Genomic DNA, 19,691 nt, shown 5'->3' with positions numbered 1-19,691 from the left:
TTAATATTAAACTCAAATATCATCTTCTCAGCCCAAAAGAAGTTTAATGTAATCCCTGTAACAATATTAGGTGCAATTATGAAGTGGGAACACATATACAAAGTAAAGTAATCCTAATTCTCTAAAATATTATGTGCAAGTTAAAATCATGGAAAAAAATTAGATAGATAATGTTTAGCACAAGCAATTCACTATAATATTGGTACAAGTTAATAACTAAGTTTAATACCACAAATTAATCAGTCAAAGCAGAAAACTAAAAGGAATCAAATTAAATTTTAATCGACTAAAGCCATACTTCATCCAAAAGTACATTTAACTGCTCATAAGTGAACATGGAAAATAATTTATTCAAATACTAGATTATTTATCATGCCTAAATATAATTTTTCTAGAATTTTCCTCCTCTGTTTAAGCCTCCTAAAAATTCAATCTAGCTTTCTAATAGCCCATCTTTGTTTAATTTCTGTGAGCAGTCTACCCATTATTTTTAAGTGCAACCAAAGAAAATGGAATCTAGATATAATCATCTACCACCAGTAAAATCTACACTAATTCTTCTGGTCCACATATTAAGATATTGAGTTGCAAACTTAGGGGGAAGAAATAATTCCGAAAATTATCCAAAAACTAAGTCTACCCAAACTCCTACCCATACCTCTCTTCCTAGCCTAGCTTCCATCGACTTGGCCCCACCTGGCAGCCTCTCCAGCTCGCCCTTCCTCTGTCCCTCATCCTCAGCCGACCAAGAAACACAGAGAGGGAGAGATCGAGAGCCGACCGAGTCCTGGACACGCGTGGTGACGATGCCTTCAAGTCACTGAGTCATGCCTCCATCTCCTCCAGACCGAGTCGCCCAACTCCACACATCACTCTGGAGCTAAAGAAGCCGAGGGAGAGGTCCTCAACCTCTCCGTCATCCTCAACCTCGCCGCCGGTCGTAGTGACGACGACCTTCGCCATCTCCGTTTGAGTCAAGGTCACCTCCATCTCTTTCGCATTCCCATATCTCCACACAATGCCGAGCATTTCCTCTTTTGACCTAAACCACTCTGGTGCAGTGCATCGCCGGGAACGCAAGCCACGCCGACAATTTTTTTAAACGCACTGGAGCACACACCGGAGCGCCGCCGCTTCAACCATCGTCGTCGTCCGGCCATTCTCGACCACCTCGGAGCAAGCCGCTACGCCATCGTCATCGCCTCAACCTCCTCTTCAATACGCCTCAAGAACCCCAGCCGGAGATGTGAAGGACTTGGAGAACGCATCTTTTCTTCACCGGCGCCGATCTAGAATCGCCTCCGCCGTCATCATCGATTACTGCTGCCTTGGTGAGGCATTGTTCGATTCCTTGCGCATACACCATCTCCTTGGCCTCACAACCCTCGTGCATGCTTGCTTGAAGCAGCTCATTGTCCCGTTCGAGCCGTCGTCGTTCACCCGAGGAGGAGCGCCGTCGCCGAGCCGTTCCACAAGTCACCGCTGCCGCCAAGACCTCGACAACCCTAGCTCGACCCACGGTGAGCATCCTGAAGGCTAGAAGACCACATGCATGCATCCTTTTCGTTCGGAATCGACTTCCATGCACACATGCACTTTTACCCCAAGAACCACCGCCGCTCACACTCGCCATCGGCGCTACTCCGATGTCCTCTAACCAAGAAAACTAGAGGAATGGAATCGCGAGAGCTTGCTCTTCAATTTATCTCTTGACCTCAACCTCAAACGAGCCACCGTTTGCCGCCGGCGAGCTCGAGATCGAGCTCAGCCATGGCTAGCTCTGCTCCAGACAGAGCAGAGGGATGACTTCCGTGAATTAGATTAAGTGCAGGGATCCGTTTACAATTGTAGAAACACACTGACATATGGGCCTAGGACTGCGGGTTGATTCCTAGAAACCTCAAGGGCCTTTGTGCATATTGGTCCCTCACAGCCATGTGGACCCCATCCTTTAAAATCTGAAGAATAATTAAGAAAATGCCCAAACAAATATATGTTTAGCAGAAAAATGCACAAAGTTGTAAAATCTATATAAAATCAAATATAGCTCATTTTGAAGTGATTCCAGTTGCTGTAGATTCTTGAAGTTATGAACTTTATTCCAGGAATATAAAACTTGACACTCACTCTACAAATAATGTCTCTAAAATTTATCTAAGATAGGTCATACATAAAACATGTACAAATTTATAAAATACATAGAAAATTCATCTCAACTCATTTTGAAACAAACTCAAAAATTGCAGATTCATCATCATGCACTCTCTGATTAGGTGAAATAAAAGTAATTACTTACTTTGCATCAAATGCCTCTAAAACTATTATCTCTAAAATGATTAGTTTTAGATAAGCTAAATTTTAGAAATTCATATAGAACCCAATTTAGCTTCAATTTGAGTAAACTTAAGTTCTCTAGGATCACCAAAACATGTATTTCCATGTTATGAAATAAGATTATATACTTACTGTGTAGTAAAAGTCTCTAAATATTCATATAAGGATTTACTAACATAGAGCAGCCTTTAATTTGTAAAACTTGTAGAAAATTTATTTTTAGTCCAAATGAAATGAACAAAGTTTCTATAGAACCAGAAAAATAGTTAGCTTCAACATAGTAAAATAAAATTTGGCACCTTTTGTAGAGAACATAGATCAAAACCTTAACTTAGTGAAATAAGGATTTAAACACATAGTGTTGTTTAAGTAATACATAAACATGTATAAGTATATATACACTTTAGGTCTAATTAAACCTAAATAAAAACTTGATTGACCAGTGAAGCCATAGTTCCAATCCTCATCCACTAAAACTTAGAAGAACTTAGCTCATATGACAATTTCTAGGTTAATATAATATATTGCTAGTTTAGATTAGAGCATCTCTAGTTTATAAAATATGAACCATAGTAGTAAAGACCATAAACATGTGAAATAAAAATGTTTTAGTTAACCAAATTATTCCTTTTATTCAACTTAAACAGGAAGTAGCATGTTCTGAACCTATAACTCAAAAGTCATGAACATATAAAACACTATATGCCTAAAACACGTTGTAACTTGTAAAATCTATAAGAAAATCATTATAACTCCAAAAATTGTGAAACCAAATGTGTTAGTCTTAGAAAACACATCTCCACACCCCTGTGAAGTCTAATCTAATAAAAATCACTTTACAAAAGTATTTCATAACACTACCTAAGACTATACTACTATAAACCGATAAAACTTCTAAAAATTCATAAGTCCCTAATGGAATAAGATAAAATAAAAATTCTTTCACCTAAATTCATTTTAGATCAGTACCAACCCACTGTGCATAAATCATGCATTTTAGAGCATTTTGGATTTTCAGCTCTTTCGGTGTTTAATTGCATATCGTGTCCTTTATCCAGATAATTGCATAATCGGTGAAGGAGTGGATTAGGTGCTAACATTTCTCTGATCAAGGCAAGTTTTCTCCTCCCATCCTTTGAACACATTGAATCCCATAATTTGAGGAATGAAAATATTTGTTTGCAAAGTTGCATGTGAACTTAGATTATATCAGTATTTGAAATTGGGTTAAGGTAGTTATGACCTATTTGCTGCATACCCCACCTTGAATAATTGATCCTCTTGCTGTTTGAACTCCTAGAAATGGTTAAAGAACACTCTTTGTGCTCAAATGGGTTTATATATGCTCTATGTGCAATTACTTGCTTAGCCGTGCTTAGAAATATGCAAATGCTCATTCCATCTATAATTAAAATGTGGTTTTGATTAAAATGTGGTTTTGATACTTGAACCTTTGCTAGAATAAAATGAATATGATGGGTATTTGCGAACTAAAATATGTAAAATGTGATTTTATACTTGGACGGCAAGTGGTGTGCATATGGTGTTAGTTGCATACCGATAGGGGGAGTGTTTGCCCAAGTCCATAAGGACCGAACTTGTGTCACCCATTTAAAGTTATTAGTACATCCACATGTGCTAGTATGGGATGGCCTAAGCTGATTAATCTATTTAGGACTAGCCTTGCATTCTGGTAGGCCGGTGTGTATGAGTTTGTATAATTCAGAGGAGCTTCCTATTTACCCCGACGTGGTAGTTTAGGTGACTAAGCGTGTCCAATACAACGGTATTGTGCCACGTGGTGGGTTCCCGTCGTGTCCGCCACCACGGCGTTAAGTTTAAGGCATGGGCCCGCCACTTAACGGTTCTAGGTATATTCCAAGTATGCCTAGGATGGAGGAACACGTATTGTGCTGGTGCAAGGCTAGGCTCTAAGTAGTGTAAAGGCTTCGTTATGACCTCTAGATCACATTCAACATGAAGAGTGTGGTGGAGTCTTGCAAACTCAAAACAAACTAGAGAGTTCATATCATGTGGGTAAAGCTGTACAAACTCTGCAGAGTTCTTTAAACTAATCGATTAGCCATGCTCACGGTCATGAGCGCTTTGGTGATGTGTCATAAGTATAGACTATGTTTTAAAAATGTGATCATGTGACATTGGTTTGAAATTGATAAATGTGTTGAGTTGTGTGTGTGGTGATACATTATGACTTATTGTTAAATATGGCAATAAGAGATTGATTATGATGGAATTATGAAGAAGTTAATAATGAAACTTAAAACTTGTCTTTGTTAATTGAAGCATCAACTCCTTTACAAAAGAATTGCGAAACAAAACTTGCTTTATGCTGAAATTGAACTATATATTGCCTTCCTTTGAATATATGCCTTACATGTAGTATGGTAGGATTGACTTGTGCTTACTAGTACATTAACTTTTTTAATGTACTGACTCTTGCTGTTGATATAACCTTTTGTTTGCAGGTTTAGACTTAGTCTTTGAGTGTCACGCTCCGAACTAGCCCCGAACGGAACTAGCCTGTGACGCTCCAAATTAACCTGTCAATCGATACAAGTCCCAGGAAACAGTGCTGGTATCACAGGAAGACAGAATATTACAGCCACAGAGGTCTCTTTATTACATAGTAGGAGTACAATCATGTTGGGCTGCGGACAGATCCCGAGCTCACAACTGCATTACAAAAGGGAAAGCGGAAGCCAAGACTTGGACCAATCATCACAGGCGTGACTTGGGAACTAGACTGAAACCCTAAAACTCATTGTAGCCGACTTGTTCCTGGAAGAACTCCTCGTCAGTGGGATCCACTTCATCTTCTTCAGCAACTGGGGGGAGGATTATTTATATAGAGCAAGGGTGAGTACAGGAGTACTCAGCAAGCCATGGGAATTAAGTGTTTAATGCAGGCTTCAAGGAAAGGCTGTTGTTTTTGCAACTGGTTTTATTTAAACTCCTTTTTGAAACAACTAAGTGAGTGCTTCTCAAACGACACGGATGAGACAGTGTGTCTCGTCCGGTCGGAGTATGTGCAATGTATCAGTCTTTGAATTGATTCAAAGTTGGCACCCGGCCAACAGCTTTCAAGCGGCCACCCGGGCCTTGCTGATCCCATCAGCCGCAGATTTTTCAAACATCGAACCCATTCCACAACAGTAATTTCACAGGCAGTAGTCAAACAAAACTACGCTAGGAATCACCTCACATCCGCCCATGACCGTGGGCACGGCTGTTCGAACAGTTTAATAACCTCTGCAGAGGGGGTACACTTTACCCACACGATATTACTAACCCGAATCACCCAGCCCGTGCAGAGCGGCCACGTCTTGAGACCTTGAGGCTTTCATGACAAGGCATTTCGAAAGCCGACACAGGTTCACCATATGCCAACGAGAGGGGTCCCAGACCAACACCAGGTTAGGTCCCAGACCATACTGTGCCAGGAAACCCGGGGGTTCTCCCCGGCACCACCCCGTTGAATCCACATGTCTCTTGGCATCATGGCTCCCCCGATTAGCTAATAACTCAGCTAGGGGCGTCCCATTACACCCATGTGGTCGCACAATCTTATGTTCGGATGAAATTCCAAGGAAAACGGTCCTTAAGTGCAAGAGCGGGAAACCATACTCCCGCTACATTCCTCGATCCGTGATTTTGGAAATTCATTTAGTTCGCAAGCACCGACCCAGGTGTCGGGTTTTTCCAAGTCTTTTGTAAAACCCCAAGTTTTACCCATCGTTGGATATTTTGAATTTGAGGGGAGGTGTTCCGATGCGCGTGCCCGAAGGCCCGTGCATCGAAGCACAACAGTTGACAAAGGAGGTTTAAGTGTTCAATAATTCAAGGAGGGTAATTGCAGCAATTAGGGTTGGGGCCGGCAGGCTATCTCGCAAGCCGCGGCCGATTTACTTGTGTTAATCCTATTTATGCACTATTTGCGGAAAAGAAATACTTAGTTTTAAATTATAGGTGCAAGATGTTCAAAGGTGACTTGCCTTGCTCGAGATCTTGAGCTTGATCCTCGAAATCCGCGCACTCCGAGTCTTCGGGCTCCGAAGCTACACGCGAAACGGGACAACTCAACAAACGGCGAAAATAAAGCCCTATTATTGACCTCTAAACGTGCCATTAAATAGATCTCGAGATTTGAGGAATTTTGGAAGTTGAACAGTCAAACGGACATACGGTTGAGAAGATATTAAATTTCTAAGATTATTGGATTTTTGGTCTAAACGAAAAAGGATTTAATTAAACCCTTTTGAAAAAGAAAAGAAAGAGGGAGGGGAAATAGACTTCCCTCGGGCGGCTAGGGCGCGGCCCGAGAGAAAGGGGCGCCTCGGCCGAGCTTAATGGGCCGGTCGGCCCGAGAAGGCGGCCCAAGGCCCGTGCGGGAGGGGAGGAGAGAGGGAGGCGGTGGGCCGGGTCCATCTCGCGTGGTCCCGAGTGGAACCCGCTTGTCGGCGGCTCGGCTCACCGTGAGCGAGGAGCACGCGACGTGGCGCTAGGGTTTGGAGCGGGGCGCGGTGCACACGCGCGGCTCGCGGTGGGTGCAGATGCGGCGGGCCCACGCGCAGCCTCACGGCTCGCGGTGGACCGTGCGCGCGAGCGGGCAAGAGGGGAGCGGCGGACCGGGGTCGGCTTGACCCAGTCTTGGCCGAGCTGGCGCCGATGTGGCGCCTACGTGGCTACCACGCGGGCCGGCGGGAGGTTGAAGAAGGCGACGGCCGGAACGGATGGCGGACGGCGGCTGCGAACGGCGGGGCGAACCACGGCGATACAGGCGAAAGCGAGCACATCGGGTGGTTGCACGAGACGAGGGGAGATGAGCCAACGGCTCGGATTCGCTGGAGGGAGTTCGACGGCGGTGGATTGCTGCGGCGGCAACCGGCGGCGAGAAAAGAGGGAAACGGCAACGACGCGACTAGGGTTCAATTCCTCCGGACTAGAGCATCTACGCGGCCACCGGAGTCCGTTTCTAGCATCAGATTAGACAGAGACACTACGAGAGAGGCCGGCGACGTGCGGGCGCTACGGAGCACGGGCGGCGACGGCGGCAAGCACACAGCGAGCGGCGGCAGCGGTCGGGGCGGCACCAGCTAGCTACGGGGAGGCTATACGAGCTGCTACTCAAAGCTAAGGGGAAGAGATGGAGCGAGGAGGGAGAACGGAGGGATGCCCTACCGAGACGAGGCAGGGCGCTATGACGAGAGGCCGACGGAACGGGAGTGATCTCTCCGGCCTCGGGCCGGGGAAGAGGAAGAAGACGAGCGTCCGGAGTCCCCTTCACGCGTCCTTCGCACGCACCGGCTCTCCCGGTGCTTTGGCGACGAACGGTGGAGGTGCAAGCAGGGCGGAGCGACGATGGTGCGGAGGAGTCGGAAGGCGAAAACAAGGGAGTTTGGAATGGGGAAGGGGCTCGGATTTATAGGGGCGACAATGTCGGTTTGGGAGGGAGGAACCGACATTGGGCGGTCAAGCCAGCGAGCTGGCTCTCCGGCTAGCGGCCAAAATGGCGACAGGGAGGATGACGCCGGCGGGGGAAAAAAGAAGAAAAGATAGAGGCAAAGGAGACTTGCCTCTTGCCACTTTGGGAAAAGAAAGAAGGAGAGAGAGGGCGACGAGGCAGTGGGAGGAGGAGCTCTGCCTCCATCTCTTGTAAGCATGCGCGGTGGTGGCGGGGCCGGGTCGTGACGACGGCGATGATGGCGGGGGCGGTTTGGAAGGGCGCGGCTACAGGGCGGCAGGCGCGGGCTCAGGCGCAGCAGGGCACGCGCGCTGGCTCACGGGGCAGGGCGCGGCACAGGCGGCGCAGCGCGGCAGGGCGCGGGGCCGGACGGCGCAGGCACGGGCAGTAGGCTGTTGACGACGGCGGCGACCGCGTAGGCGCGCGCGCGCGAGTTTGCCAGGGATGGAGCGGGGAGGGAGAGCGGGAGAACGAGAGAGAGAGGGAGAGCTCGGCTCGGCGTCGGCTCACGCGCATGTGCACGCGCACGCGGCGCGCGGGCAGAGCGAGGGGAGAGCTGAGGGAGAGAGAGAGAGAGAGAGAGAGATGGGTCGAGAGGAAATCGGCCTACCGAACCTGAGGGAGGCAAAATAGACTTTTGCGGAGAAATTTGATTTGGGAAGGATTTGGTTTTGACGATAGATCGGGGATTCGAGATCAGGGATTGGCACGGAGACTGACAACATGCAAGGAAACAGATTTCGCAATTAGTTTTTTTTTTAGAATTTAAATTTTCCCGCTAGGCGCCACGACAGAACGGGCGCTACATTGAGTGATGCGGGTTCCGATTGCTTCTTCTAGGATGAGAACTTAATGTGGTAAACCCCTAGTCGGTGTGCTTGTGATTAGGTAGTCAAGCTTCCGCTGTTCTCTAATAAGTCTATTTGGCCGGTCGGCCTATGTAATTATTAAGTTATTGTAAGTCTTAAGTTTCTTTCATCTTAGTTGTGTTTGCTATGTATAATCATGCTTAAGATGAAAGTGTGAATCTAGTGCACATCCTGGGAACTAGATTTACATGAGTATGAGTTAGGAATATTTGAGAGGTTATAGATCTTTAGCCATTTTTGTCAAGTCTACTAAATGTGTAACACATCTGGTCGCCGCCTTCGAGTGGTTTGACGGGCACATATCAGGCTGAAGTTGACTGGCAGGCTAAGGGCTCAGCAATGTCTCCAATATTTCTCTCTCAAGGCGTCGGATGTTTCATTATGCTTGTTTGATGACTTGAATTATTCACTTCATCTCTCAAATATAATGGAAGGTCCGGAGAGCCTACGACAATCACATAGGTATTGTTTCTCCTTGTGCATGTTGAAAATTATACTCTGGCACTGGCCTTCCCGTAACACCTCGTATTTTCATATATTTTGCTGAAAAATTGCATTCCCTAGACAAGTTTGTTCTTTTGCAAAGTTGCAGTGTTTTCCAGATTTTCCTCTGTGCTCAAGTCTGGTAGTTTCTGTAGGTCTGTTCTTTCCCGTGCAGTTGTTTTGTTATGTTTATTCATGCCACTAAAAACATGAAAAGTTACTGCTGCGATAGTTTAAGAATCTAAATGATTTGTACTTATAATCGTTGTCCTATTGCGGGTGTGCTGTCACAAGCAAAGATGCTGTCTGGACTGAAGGGAGTTTCTACTAACGGTTCCTTTTCTGTGCGTCTGTGAATGAGCAGGACAAGTGGACTCTCTTATTTAAAACCTGGAAAAACTTTTGCCAGATGCAATTTTTTGTGTGGTTGGATCTCACGAACTGCATCATTTGTATCTTCTGGGTTGAAGCCTTAGAAGACTAAACTATCCATTCAAGTTGCAAAGGGAATGAAAGAGTTAGAGAATCAACAATTAGTAATGCAAGATATCCTGAGGCGTAATGTTCCAGGTATATATATGCCAGAAGTTATCACTTTATCTACATAAGACGTGAACACGTTTTTTTTGTTAACTACATGATCTGTCTGATTTGAAAATTGAAATGTGAGCAGCACCAGCAGCATTGGATCCCACTAAACGCTTGCATCAGAAGTTGAAACATGACAAATACAAAGTCCACATAGCATGTTGAGGTCATTACTTAAATTAGAATTCGTAGCAACATGAGTATGGTGATGTTTAGATTAGGGGTGTAAAGTTTTGGCGTGTCACATCGGTGATTATATAGAGTGTCGTATGGGGTGTTCGGGCACTAATAAAAAGCTAATTACAGATTCCGCCAGAAAACCACGAGACGAATTTATTAAGCCTAATTAATCTGTCATTAGCAAATGTTTATTGTAGCACCACATTGTCAAATCATGTAGCAATTAGGCTTAAAAGATTCGTCTCGCAAATGAGTCGCAATATGTGCAATTAGTTTCTTTTTAGCCCATATTTAATACGTCATGCAGGTGTTCAAACGTTCGATGTAATTAGATGAAAAATTTTGGAGAGGGATCTAAACATGGCCTATGTGAAAGACACATATGTTTGGATAATGGGTGTGTTGGTTTCACCATCCACCTACTGTCGCAGCTGTTATGCTTATGCCTGCAGGATATTAATGTCAAGAATCTTTTCTTTACGTTCTGTAGGGATTCTTTTTACAGTATCAGCATTGTATCTGGAGTATTGATATCTGGCATTTGGCAACGACTGGGTTCAGTAGTCAATGGGACGAATCTTTGATGAGATCAAAGTATCAGTACATCTGCCATTGTTGCCGTGAGCGGCGCTCTGAGAATCGCATTGAAAGAGACCAATGAACTGTTCAAGGTGGAAAGGAGTGATCAGAATATGGGTCTCATCAAGCAGGATCGGCTCACTCTCTCATCATCCTCTCCTCAGTAGCCTGGAGGCAATCTTGGGGGATCTTTACCTGTGGAAAGGCTTAATAAATGCTCCACCTGCTCACATTTCCTTGCTTTTCACTTACTCGTTCAATGTTTCAGTGATGAGGGAATCCTGAAATCTCCAGGGCGCACTTGGTGTGGGTCATGTCTCCAGAGCTGGAGCAAATCATTACTTACTCCTAACTACACTGCGTATGCATCTTTTCACATCGCTGATGCCCATTTGCGAGGTATGCATTGCCCATCCGCTCTCTCATGTTACTTCCTATTGGTTATTTTGCGTGCATTTTCAATACTGTGGTGACCATAAAACTATACTACTAGTACTCAGCAAGTTTAATAGTATAGTAAATTATTGGCTCCAAATCATCTATAGCTAATTTAATAGCTAATCTATACAATACCTATAAATATATACTACACTGTTAATATCTGGTCCTACATGTTATATACACATTACGTCTTAAAGTCCGTGCTGTAACTGGCTGCAAATCTGTAGCCTGCTGCTCACCTCTCTCTTCTTTTATCTTCTCCATATATATTTATAGCTGGTTTATAGTTTACTACTGTACTTGCTCTTATGCTCAGACATCTTGATTTGGTGGTGCTACAGTGTCATGAGACACTGTCTCATTAGGAGAAATCATTAATTAGTTGTAGCCCCGTTTATTGTGTTGGTCATAGATGTGTCTCCGACAGCAATATACTCACACTTCCCAGGGGCCCTGGAATTATGTGGAAGTGTTTTGTCCCTCTAGTGGGCAAAGCCACAAAGTAATGTTTAGTGGAAAGGTACACCTATAAATGTGCATTGCAAGTTATTACCACTTGGTATTGTATTGGTAGTGAAAGTTTCATTTGCCAAAAGTAAGCCACACATGCCCTAACCACGCACGCTAGCTGACAGCATGGGGCCCTTAACTTGCTTAGTAGGAGCACTGGCAATACTACACTACAGAGTAGTATAAAGAGGTAAGAAAGGGAGAGATTAGCCAAAGGAGAAAAGGATAGGCCTGTTACATTTCGAGGTAGATCTATGTTGGGTTAAAAGATAGAGCTAGCACAGTTGCCCCTGGTGAGAAGTAATCATGGAAAGGGGAAAGGAGATCAAAGTGAGAGGAAGTTTCGTGCTTTGATATCTGTTTCTCACTTTGCCCAAAGGATGCAAGTGGTAAAAAGGAGCGCAGGAGGTTCCGATTTCGATCGGAAAACTGCTTTTGTGGAGTACATGCAAAGCATTTCAAGCCTGTGACCAAGACCAACTGAGCAAGTTATTCTTTAGTGTGAGATTCAACAACACAAGGGAAACCACCCCATCGGGTGCTAAATCATCCATGGATAAAATGTGTCCAATCTGATTCACCACCTCATTAGGGGCTAAACCATTTCACAACCATTTGATACAGCCTCTTTTACATGTATTAGCAGCCCAATGCTTCCACTTGTCAGTGGTAATGCAGACCAAAATACCCCCATCCCCCTGCATCTGAGCTGCTCCTCTGATCCAAACCTCTGAATCCCAGCATGCTGCATGCATGCTCAAAGTTGGGACCTCACGGCCTCATCTGCTGCAGAGCTGGCTCTCCGCGCTGCAAATCTTTACTAGTATACTAGAAGATAGAAAGCAACAACTACTTAATTCCAAGAGCCCATGCACCACTAGACAGGGCAGCGTGCGTGTAGAACCATGGCTTCTCCATATGTTAGCAGAGTCAGGTCAGAAGAAGGCAAATAAAAATTGGGGGAAACAGGGGATGCGATCTTTGATATTCTGTCTCATTCCCCACTCTCACCAAATCGAATTCCTTGCTTCCTTGTGCTCTGCAAGTAGTAGCCTGACTCCCTTGTTAAAGTAACCACGCTAGTCTTCATAAAGAGATCTCAGCTGGGTATAAGCACTGGTCGCGATTAAAGAAATACACACGTTGTGTATGGTATGGGCATTTTGAAAGGGGGTGGGGATTGTGTGTGGTCGTGAATGTATTATTAGTGCATATATTGCACAAGGAGTAAAAATGACTGAAAAATTGTTTCTTTCCTTAATATATTTCCATTGTTTTAACTTATCAATTATGTTATTATAAACCTTACTTGCATACATAATGCTGAAATGCAACTAGTGTCAGTTAAACATCTAATTTTGAAAAGAGTAGTGTTATGCATGCTTAAAAAAACTCTTTGCAAACTTCTTGCCAACAAAGATCTCAACTGTTTGATTTAATTAGTTGAAGTTATAAAAAGCAAGATTCGATCACAGTGTGACACATCAATGTAGAATGACTTGTACTTATCTCAAAATGATAAGTAATGTACAATAGATGAGATGGCGTATAAGATAGCATATGCTGGTTTATAAATTTGTGTTTGCATTTTTCTTTTGCCTAATTTCTTTAAATGCTACTACCTCCGCTTTAGGTTATAAGACTTTCTAGCATTGCCCATATTCATATATACGTCTAGATTCATTAACATCTATATAATTGTGGGTAATGCTAGAAAGTCTTATAATATAAAACGGAGGAAGTATATTTTATATACTCTAGGATCCTTTCCTACAGCTTCAATTAAAAAAAAAAGCAAGCAGAAGGCAAATTCAATAAAAGTTTCACATAAGCACATGCAGATGCAGTTACCTATACATAAGGGAAATACATACTCTAGCCACTGAAATTGTGTCTTGAAGTATCGCAAAACAGTATGCAACTCGCAAGATGTAGAAGATGCAATCTGCATACCTAAATGCCAAAAAGCCCAGGTCCACTTGTACTTCTTGGTGCACCGTGCGTACACTCCTTTGAAACCCCATTGCTATGTAGACAATCTCGTTGGGTATTGGCCACTTGGCCTCGTCTATGCACACCCACTAAACTATACAACTTTCAGCTCCAAACTCCCGACCAATGCAACGTTGGAGGAGTGCACAGTCATGGAACAACTTGATCATCATCAATGGTAAATCTGATGACATCTAAACTTGCAACTATTTACTAATTTGTTTGCTTGATTGTCCTGGCGAAATTGCTCTATTCTCTGTCTAATAAGAGTAGGTGAAATATTCACGCGTCTCCATAAACCTTGTGTCTATCAAAAAAGCTTGGACGTCCCTTTCTAGACAGCAATATTTTTGATACTCTATCCATACCCTGTTTTCCACGGAGGAGCATAAATCCTGATCATTTCTGTTGCAACCAAAAACTGATCACTGGCTACTTACCTGCAGAGCTGAAGACTGAAGAGCGCATCTGATGTGCATGCAACAACGCTGGTCTTTTGGGAGCTCAGACTTGGAGGGCTCACCGTCTCCATCCTCACTCCTCCTCACTGGCCTCTAATGCTTTCCTCTTTTATCATTAGTAGTTACTGCGACATTATGACCAAACCAAGTCTTGCAAGAAACCTAGCAAATAAAGCAACAAAAATACCAGGGGGGACACCGGCACACACCCACACTCGACGAACACTATACTAGAGGGAAGAGTGCGAGGAGGAGAGTGGTGGTGGTGCGAGAGGGAGGGAGATGGGCATTCCCAGAGCTCTCCTGCTGCTGCTGCTCCACGTCGCCGTCGTCGTCGTTCTCCGGTCGCTGCCGGTGTCCTCCGCCGACCTGTACGCGCTCGTCTACAAGGGCTGCTCCAACCAGAGCTTCCCCGGCGGCGCGGTGCCCCCCACAGTCGCCGCGCTCTCCTCCTCGCTCTCGGCCCAGTCCGCCTCCGCCAAGTTCTACAAGACCTCGTCGTCGTCCTCGGCTTCCTCCACCTCCGTCTTCGGCCTCTTCCAGTGCCGCGGGGACCTCTCCGGCTCCGACTGCGCCGCCTGCGTCTCCCGCGCCATGTCATCCTGGTCCGAGGTTTGCGGCGCCTCCGTCGCCGCCCGTGTCCAGCTCACCGGCTGCCTCGCGCTCTACGAGATATCGGGGTTCCCCCAGGTGTCCGGGACCCAGATGCTGTTCAAGACCTGCGGCACCGGCGGCGGCGGCGGGACCGACTTCGAGATGCGCCGCGACACCGCCTTCGCGCAGATGGAGGCCAGCGTCGGCGGGGGAAACGGCGGGTTCTACGCCACCAGCTACCAGCAGGTGTACGCCATGGCGCAGTGCGAGGGCGACCTCTCCTCGGGGGACTGCGGCCAGTGCGTCACCCAGGCCGTCCAGCACGTCGAGGTCGAGTGCGGGGGCGCGCCATCAGGCCAGGTGTACCTCGAGAAGTGCTACATTAGCTACAGCTACTATCCCCATGGCATACCCCATGGCGGCGGCATCGGAGGTCAGTTTCTTGGCTCGCCTAGTTTACTCGACGAATCTGTGCCCGTGCCTGCAATCTGATGCTTAGTTGCTTACATCAATGATTCAATTGCTTGTTGATCGGATCGGTAGTGATGACTAATCTAATTATTCCCCACAAAATAAAGATGACTGATCTAATTTAGTCACGGATATATTGTTCAGGTTTAGGAATTTGGGCAAACTTATTCCTTTCTGTATATCAAGTAGTGAACTTTTTAAAGATTTGCCTGGCTGGCTAGCTTATGCATGTGAAACATTCGATGGTGGATTTGTCCGTATGTGTGCGTTGGTGAGATCTTGCTAGGGTTCTTTGTTTAGTTGTCCTTAGAATTGATTGATAGGGATGGTGGGGATGCCTTTTGGTTGTTTGTTTGGTTGATTCTGATTGTTTTGGCAAAATTGTGCACATTAGTGCCCTCTCAGGTGCTGATTGTCTAGTTAGATTATAAGCTTTACATGGTCCAGCACTGGTAGTGGAAGGTTTGATTTATGTGGAGTATCTTGCCCTTGTTAAAGTAGAACTCTGGTGGAGATAGTGGCATGATCTTGTTCCTTTGTTTGGTTAGTTTCTGAATTGGCAGACAAAGATAATCAGCTGTTTCCGTTGTGACTTGTGAGGTTCTCCTGTACTGGTTAGCTCAATTTAGGGGTGCGCATTACTGAAACCTCTCTTTATTACTTGTCTGAAAAAAACTTTCTTTATTGTTTAGTTTCATGCATTTTGCTTGGGAACTATATGCCACTATGGCAGCAGATTAGTGCAACTTCTGTTCTTCCTAGTTGTTTATGCCATCTGTCTAGTTGTATATTCAGGCTTTCAGAAAAGTTGGTGTCCACTGCCTTTTCCCTTTCTTTCTGGATTTACTGGAGATATGCATCTATGATTGCCCCCATGATTAGACGTGGCATCCCTAGTTTGATCAATCGATTTGCCTCTTCTCCTTGTGTTTATCAGGGCAGCAGACAGCAAAGACTGTAGCCATTGTTCTCGGTGGAGCTGTAGGTCTGGGTTTTGTGGTCATATGCTTGCTTTTCGCCAGGAGCCTGGTCAAGAAGAAGGAGGGTGAGTTAGTGGAATCACATGCCACTCGCAGCACCATCTCTTCAATCGGCTATTCAATTTGCAGCTACCATTGCTTCCTGTTCTGGGTATCTGCCCTCTGTTCTTCTTACGAAAATCTGTGTGCGTTTGGCCCTCTCCTTTGCTTGCAGATTATTGATGGGCACGCATGGAGCAACTGGACAAAAGGCATTGGGGCATGGTATGCATTTTGATTGGGGTCTCGATGTTTGTTTCTTCAAGGTGGTGAGTGGAATACAGAGGGGATTGTTTTTTTTTGGCTCTTCTTCCTCTGGCCATGTGGGGGTGCGCCATGCCATCCCGCGTGATGAGAGAGGGGAAAAGGAGGTAGTGCCAAGTAGTTCAGAAAGGGGACTCATTTTGGGGGAATGCTATTTTGGTTCACTGATTAAATTGGAGGTAGATTATCTATTTGGGCTGTACCACCTTCGCCTCTCTTGCTTAGGTTCTAGCAGTACATCGATTTTTCTTGTATTCTTTCCCCAAAGGAAATACATTTAGGTGTAGGCAGAAAGTATTTAGTCCTATGTTTAAGGTTTGCCGCGGCAGCTGCGGCAGGTCTAAGGTCTCTCTGACTGATTGGTTTTGCTTCGCTCTCATGAAATTGTTTCATAGTATGCTCTAGAACCTGGTTTAACTCTAGATTTTGGGAACTGGCTGTCACTAGTTTACTCTTATCTGTTAACTCCAGTGTAGCTTTGCTGACCTCAAAGCAGCACAGCTGTGCCGCAGTAGTTAGATGTTGTCTTATTTGTCAGACATAGTACTTATCTTCAGAAATTGTGCCTGATCTGGCTTGTAATCAAGGACGGGTCAAATAGTTTGACATCATCATGCCCTGCTGTCTGCTAGAACATGTGATGATATCAGATGAAACCGATATACTCCTACGGATAAGAGTTGACAGAGTCAGCAATGCATGCTGCATAGTCAGATTTGTGGATTTTTGCTGTGATAAAAATATATGACAGGACAGAGTAGTTCTGCACTTGTTGACCACTTGACTGGCTAATGCTATTGGCCTCTGTTATATTTTCAGTCTCTTCAGAATATTTTTCTTGCTTAATCTGCTCAATAGGAAAGTACTTTTCTTCAGCATGTATGACTTAACACATTAGGCCGATTATGGCCGGCCCATACACTTTTTTTCATTGGTGGGCCTCTGGGTCACGGCTGATTTAAGCTGGGCCGTAGATGGGCTTACTCTATGAAAGAGCTTTGAGGCAGAGCATTTAATAAGCTTGCCGTGGACCCGTGGTACGTACGTACAAAGTGAGCTAACGGGGCCATCATGCATGAATGCAATCACCTTAGCACTGTGCTAAGATATGGGCGTCGCCCCATATATAGCAAGTTGAATGTCCTAATCTTAAGCCATGACACAATCATATGACACACCCCCCAAGTTATTAATTCGTATCCTTGTGGGATTCCATTACAAATCTGACGCAACCAATGTGCAAATTTTAGGCCTCTATCGCGTACCGCACACGGTACAGATGAAGCACCACGCTCGACACCAACATAAATTAAAACTCTGTACTGTACATCATGTAATAGCATATTGATCACACTTAATAAGCATGTATCCTCTCAGTTCTCAGGTGTTCATAACTGGCTCTCTTCTCTTGACCCTTACCAAGAGCCCATTCTTCATGTGGAGTATGACGGACAGCCTCGGCTCCACGACGTGCCCCGGCACCACCTCCACGGCAAAGTTCCACGCCATGGCCGCCGCCGTGACCTTCATCTGCACGAGCGCCATCTCCTTGCCGAGGCATGTCCTCGGCCCGGAGTTGAACGCGACGAACTTGTTCGACGGCACGTACCGCAGCTTGCCGTCCTCGGTGATCCACCGCTCCGGCCTGAACTCCCTGCAGTCCTTGCCCCACACCCGCTTCATCCTCCCCATGGAGTAGTAGAACACCAGCACCTTGTCGCCGGCCATCACCTCGTGCCCGCTGGGGAGCACGTCGTCGGCGACCGCCGCCTTGTGCTCCAACGGCACCGGCGGGTACAGCCTCATGGCCTCGCAAAGGGCCGCGTGCAGGTACAGGAGGTTCCTCACCTCGCTCGCGTCGAACGTCACCATGCCGCCGTTGCCGGGGAAGAGCCGCCCCTGCTGCAGCTGCGGCTTGCGGGAAGCGATGGGCGCCAGCTCCTGCAGGAGCTTCTGCTCGACGCGCGGGTTCGTGGAGAGGAGGTAGAAGAACCACGACAGCGCCGAGCTCGTGGTGTCGCGGCCGGCGACGAGGAGGTTCATCGCCATGTCCCTGATGTACACGTCGGCGTCGGCGCTGCCGGCGATCTCGTCGTCGCAGAGGAAGGAGGAAAGCAAGTCGGCGACCGATTGCTTGTCGCCGCCTCCGCCGCCGCCTTGTCTGGACTTGCTCTCGTCATCGGCTCTGTGTTTCGCGATGGCCGACGCGACGAAGCTCTCGACCGTCCGCCTCGCCGCGGCGTTCCTCTTCTCGTGCCCAATCCCTAGCCATCTCATCGTCTTCCAGAACGACACTGGCATGGTGTGGCGGAGGAAGATCGTCCGCAGCACGTCGTCCATCGCCCGTGCGAAGGGGACCTCCGGCAGGCCGATGTCCAGGCAGCCGGGGTCGACGCCGAACACCAGGTGGCACGTCGCGTCGAGCGACCACCGCGTGAACACGTCCTGCAGGTCGCACGTCTTCCGGGCGTCGGCGACGTGCGCGAGGAAAGGCAGGAGGCCCTTCTCCACCTTGTCGAGGCTGGAGCGCGCCACGAAGGCGCGGAACCGCGGCGTGGTCATGAGCATCTGGGCCTTGTTCCGCTGCCGCCGCCACCGCTCGCCGTCGGTGTTGAAGATGCCGCCGCCGAGGACGTCGAACATGTCGGCGAACACGTCGCCCTTGGGGTAGTTGTCGAAGTTGGACGTGAAGATGTGGCGCACGTTGTCCGGGTCGCAGGTGACGAAGAACCGGAAGCCGGCGAGCCAGAAGCGGCACTGGAAGTTGAGCTGCGACGTGGCCAGCAGGAAGGTCACGCCGTCGAGGAGGCGGTGCATGTTGGCGACGATGGCCGGGAGCACGCCGACGATCGGCCACTGGACAACCCCTAGGCTACATTTTTTCATGGATTTAAGCCGCTGATATCGGTAGCAGATGACGAGCACGCATACTCCTGACAGGAGAAGCTGCAAGACGAAGAACAAGTCGAACAAATTCATGTTACCAATTGCTGCCATGCATGCACACGCGCGCGAATGCAGCACGTAGCTATCTATAGCGCAGTGGAGTGCAACAGTTTTGTGTGTGGAGCTATCTCATGGGGATGCGGCGGTGCTTATATACGCGCGGCCAAGGTCGATCGATGGCACAATCAATCAATGCTAGCTATCGCTGCCAACAGTTAACAGAACGGTTTGATTGATTGGTTGTGTCCATGATGATCCGAAGATGCTCATTTGCATGTATCTCTATTATCTCTCTATAGTGATATCCTGGATGGCACCATTAGCAAATTATGCCATCAACAGTGGTAGGTAGCATGCGTGCATGGGTTCGGCCGGTGTAATTAATTATGCTCTAATCCCTACACATGCGATACGTGATGGCTTGGCATAGATGCATATATGCTTGCAATGCAACGGAAGGTGTGTACATGCATCTCAT

General features: G+C 46.6%; 2 protein-coding genes across 2 annotated transcripts; one reads left to right on the top strand and one right to left on the bottom strand.

Annotated features, from left to right (window-relative positions):
• The first annotated feature begins 13,528 nt into the window (after window positions 1–13,528).
• Window positions 13,529–17,329, top strand: LOC127767420 (plasmodesmata-located protein 3-like). Its single transcript, XM_052292759.1, has 4 exons — window positions 13,529–13,636; window positions 13,905–14,946; window positions 15,922–16,029; window positions 16,179–17,329. Exons 2-4 carry the CDS (start codon window positions 14,202–14,204, stop codon window positions 16,184–16,186), a joined length of 861 nt encoding a protein of 286 aa, XP_052148719.1. The 5' UTR covers window positions 13,529–13,636; window positions 13,905–14,201; the 3' UTR covers window positions 16,187–17,329.
• Window positions 17,330–17,437: 108 nt separating this feature from the next.
• LOC127767419 (noroxomaritidine synthase-like) lies at window positions 17,438–19,322 on the bottom strand. Its single transcript, XM_052292758.1, has one exon. The coding sequence runs from the start codon at window positions 19,262–19,264 to the stop codon at window positions 17,648–17,650; it is 1,617 nt and encodes a 538-aa protein (XP_052148718.1). The 5' UTR covers window positions 19,265–19,322; the 3' UTR covers window positions 17,438–17,647.
• Window positions 19,323–19,691: the final 369 nt, after the last annotated feature.

The sequence above is a fragment of the Oryza glaberrima genome, chromosome 3 (assembly GCF_000147395.1).
Source record: "Oryza glaberrima chromosome 3, OglaRS2, whole genome shotgun sequence".
NCBI lineage: Eukaryota > Viridiplantae > Streptophyta > Magnoliopsida > Poales > Poaceae > Oryza > Oryza glaberrima.
The sequence above is the reverse complement of the archived record's forward strand: the minus strand, read 5'-3'. Positions and strand labels throughout refer to the sequence as shown.

Bases quoted from the DNA above. Each gene is read 5' to 3' on its own strand.
- LOC127767420 (XM_052292759.1), top strand. From the start codon at position 14,202: ATGGGCATTCCCAGAGCTCTCCTGCTGCTGCTGCTCCACGTCGCCGTC. The intron at 14,947-15,921 runs GTCAGTTTCTTG...TGTGTTTATCAG, and splicing joins CCATGGCGGCGGCATCGGAG to GGCAGCAGACAGCAAAGACT.
- LOC127767419 (XM_052292758.1), bottom strand. From the start codon at position 19,264: ATGGCAGCAATTGGTAACATGAATTTGTTCGACTTGTTCTTCGTCTTG.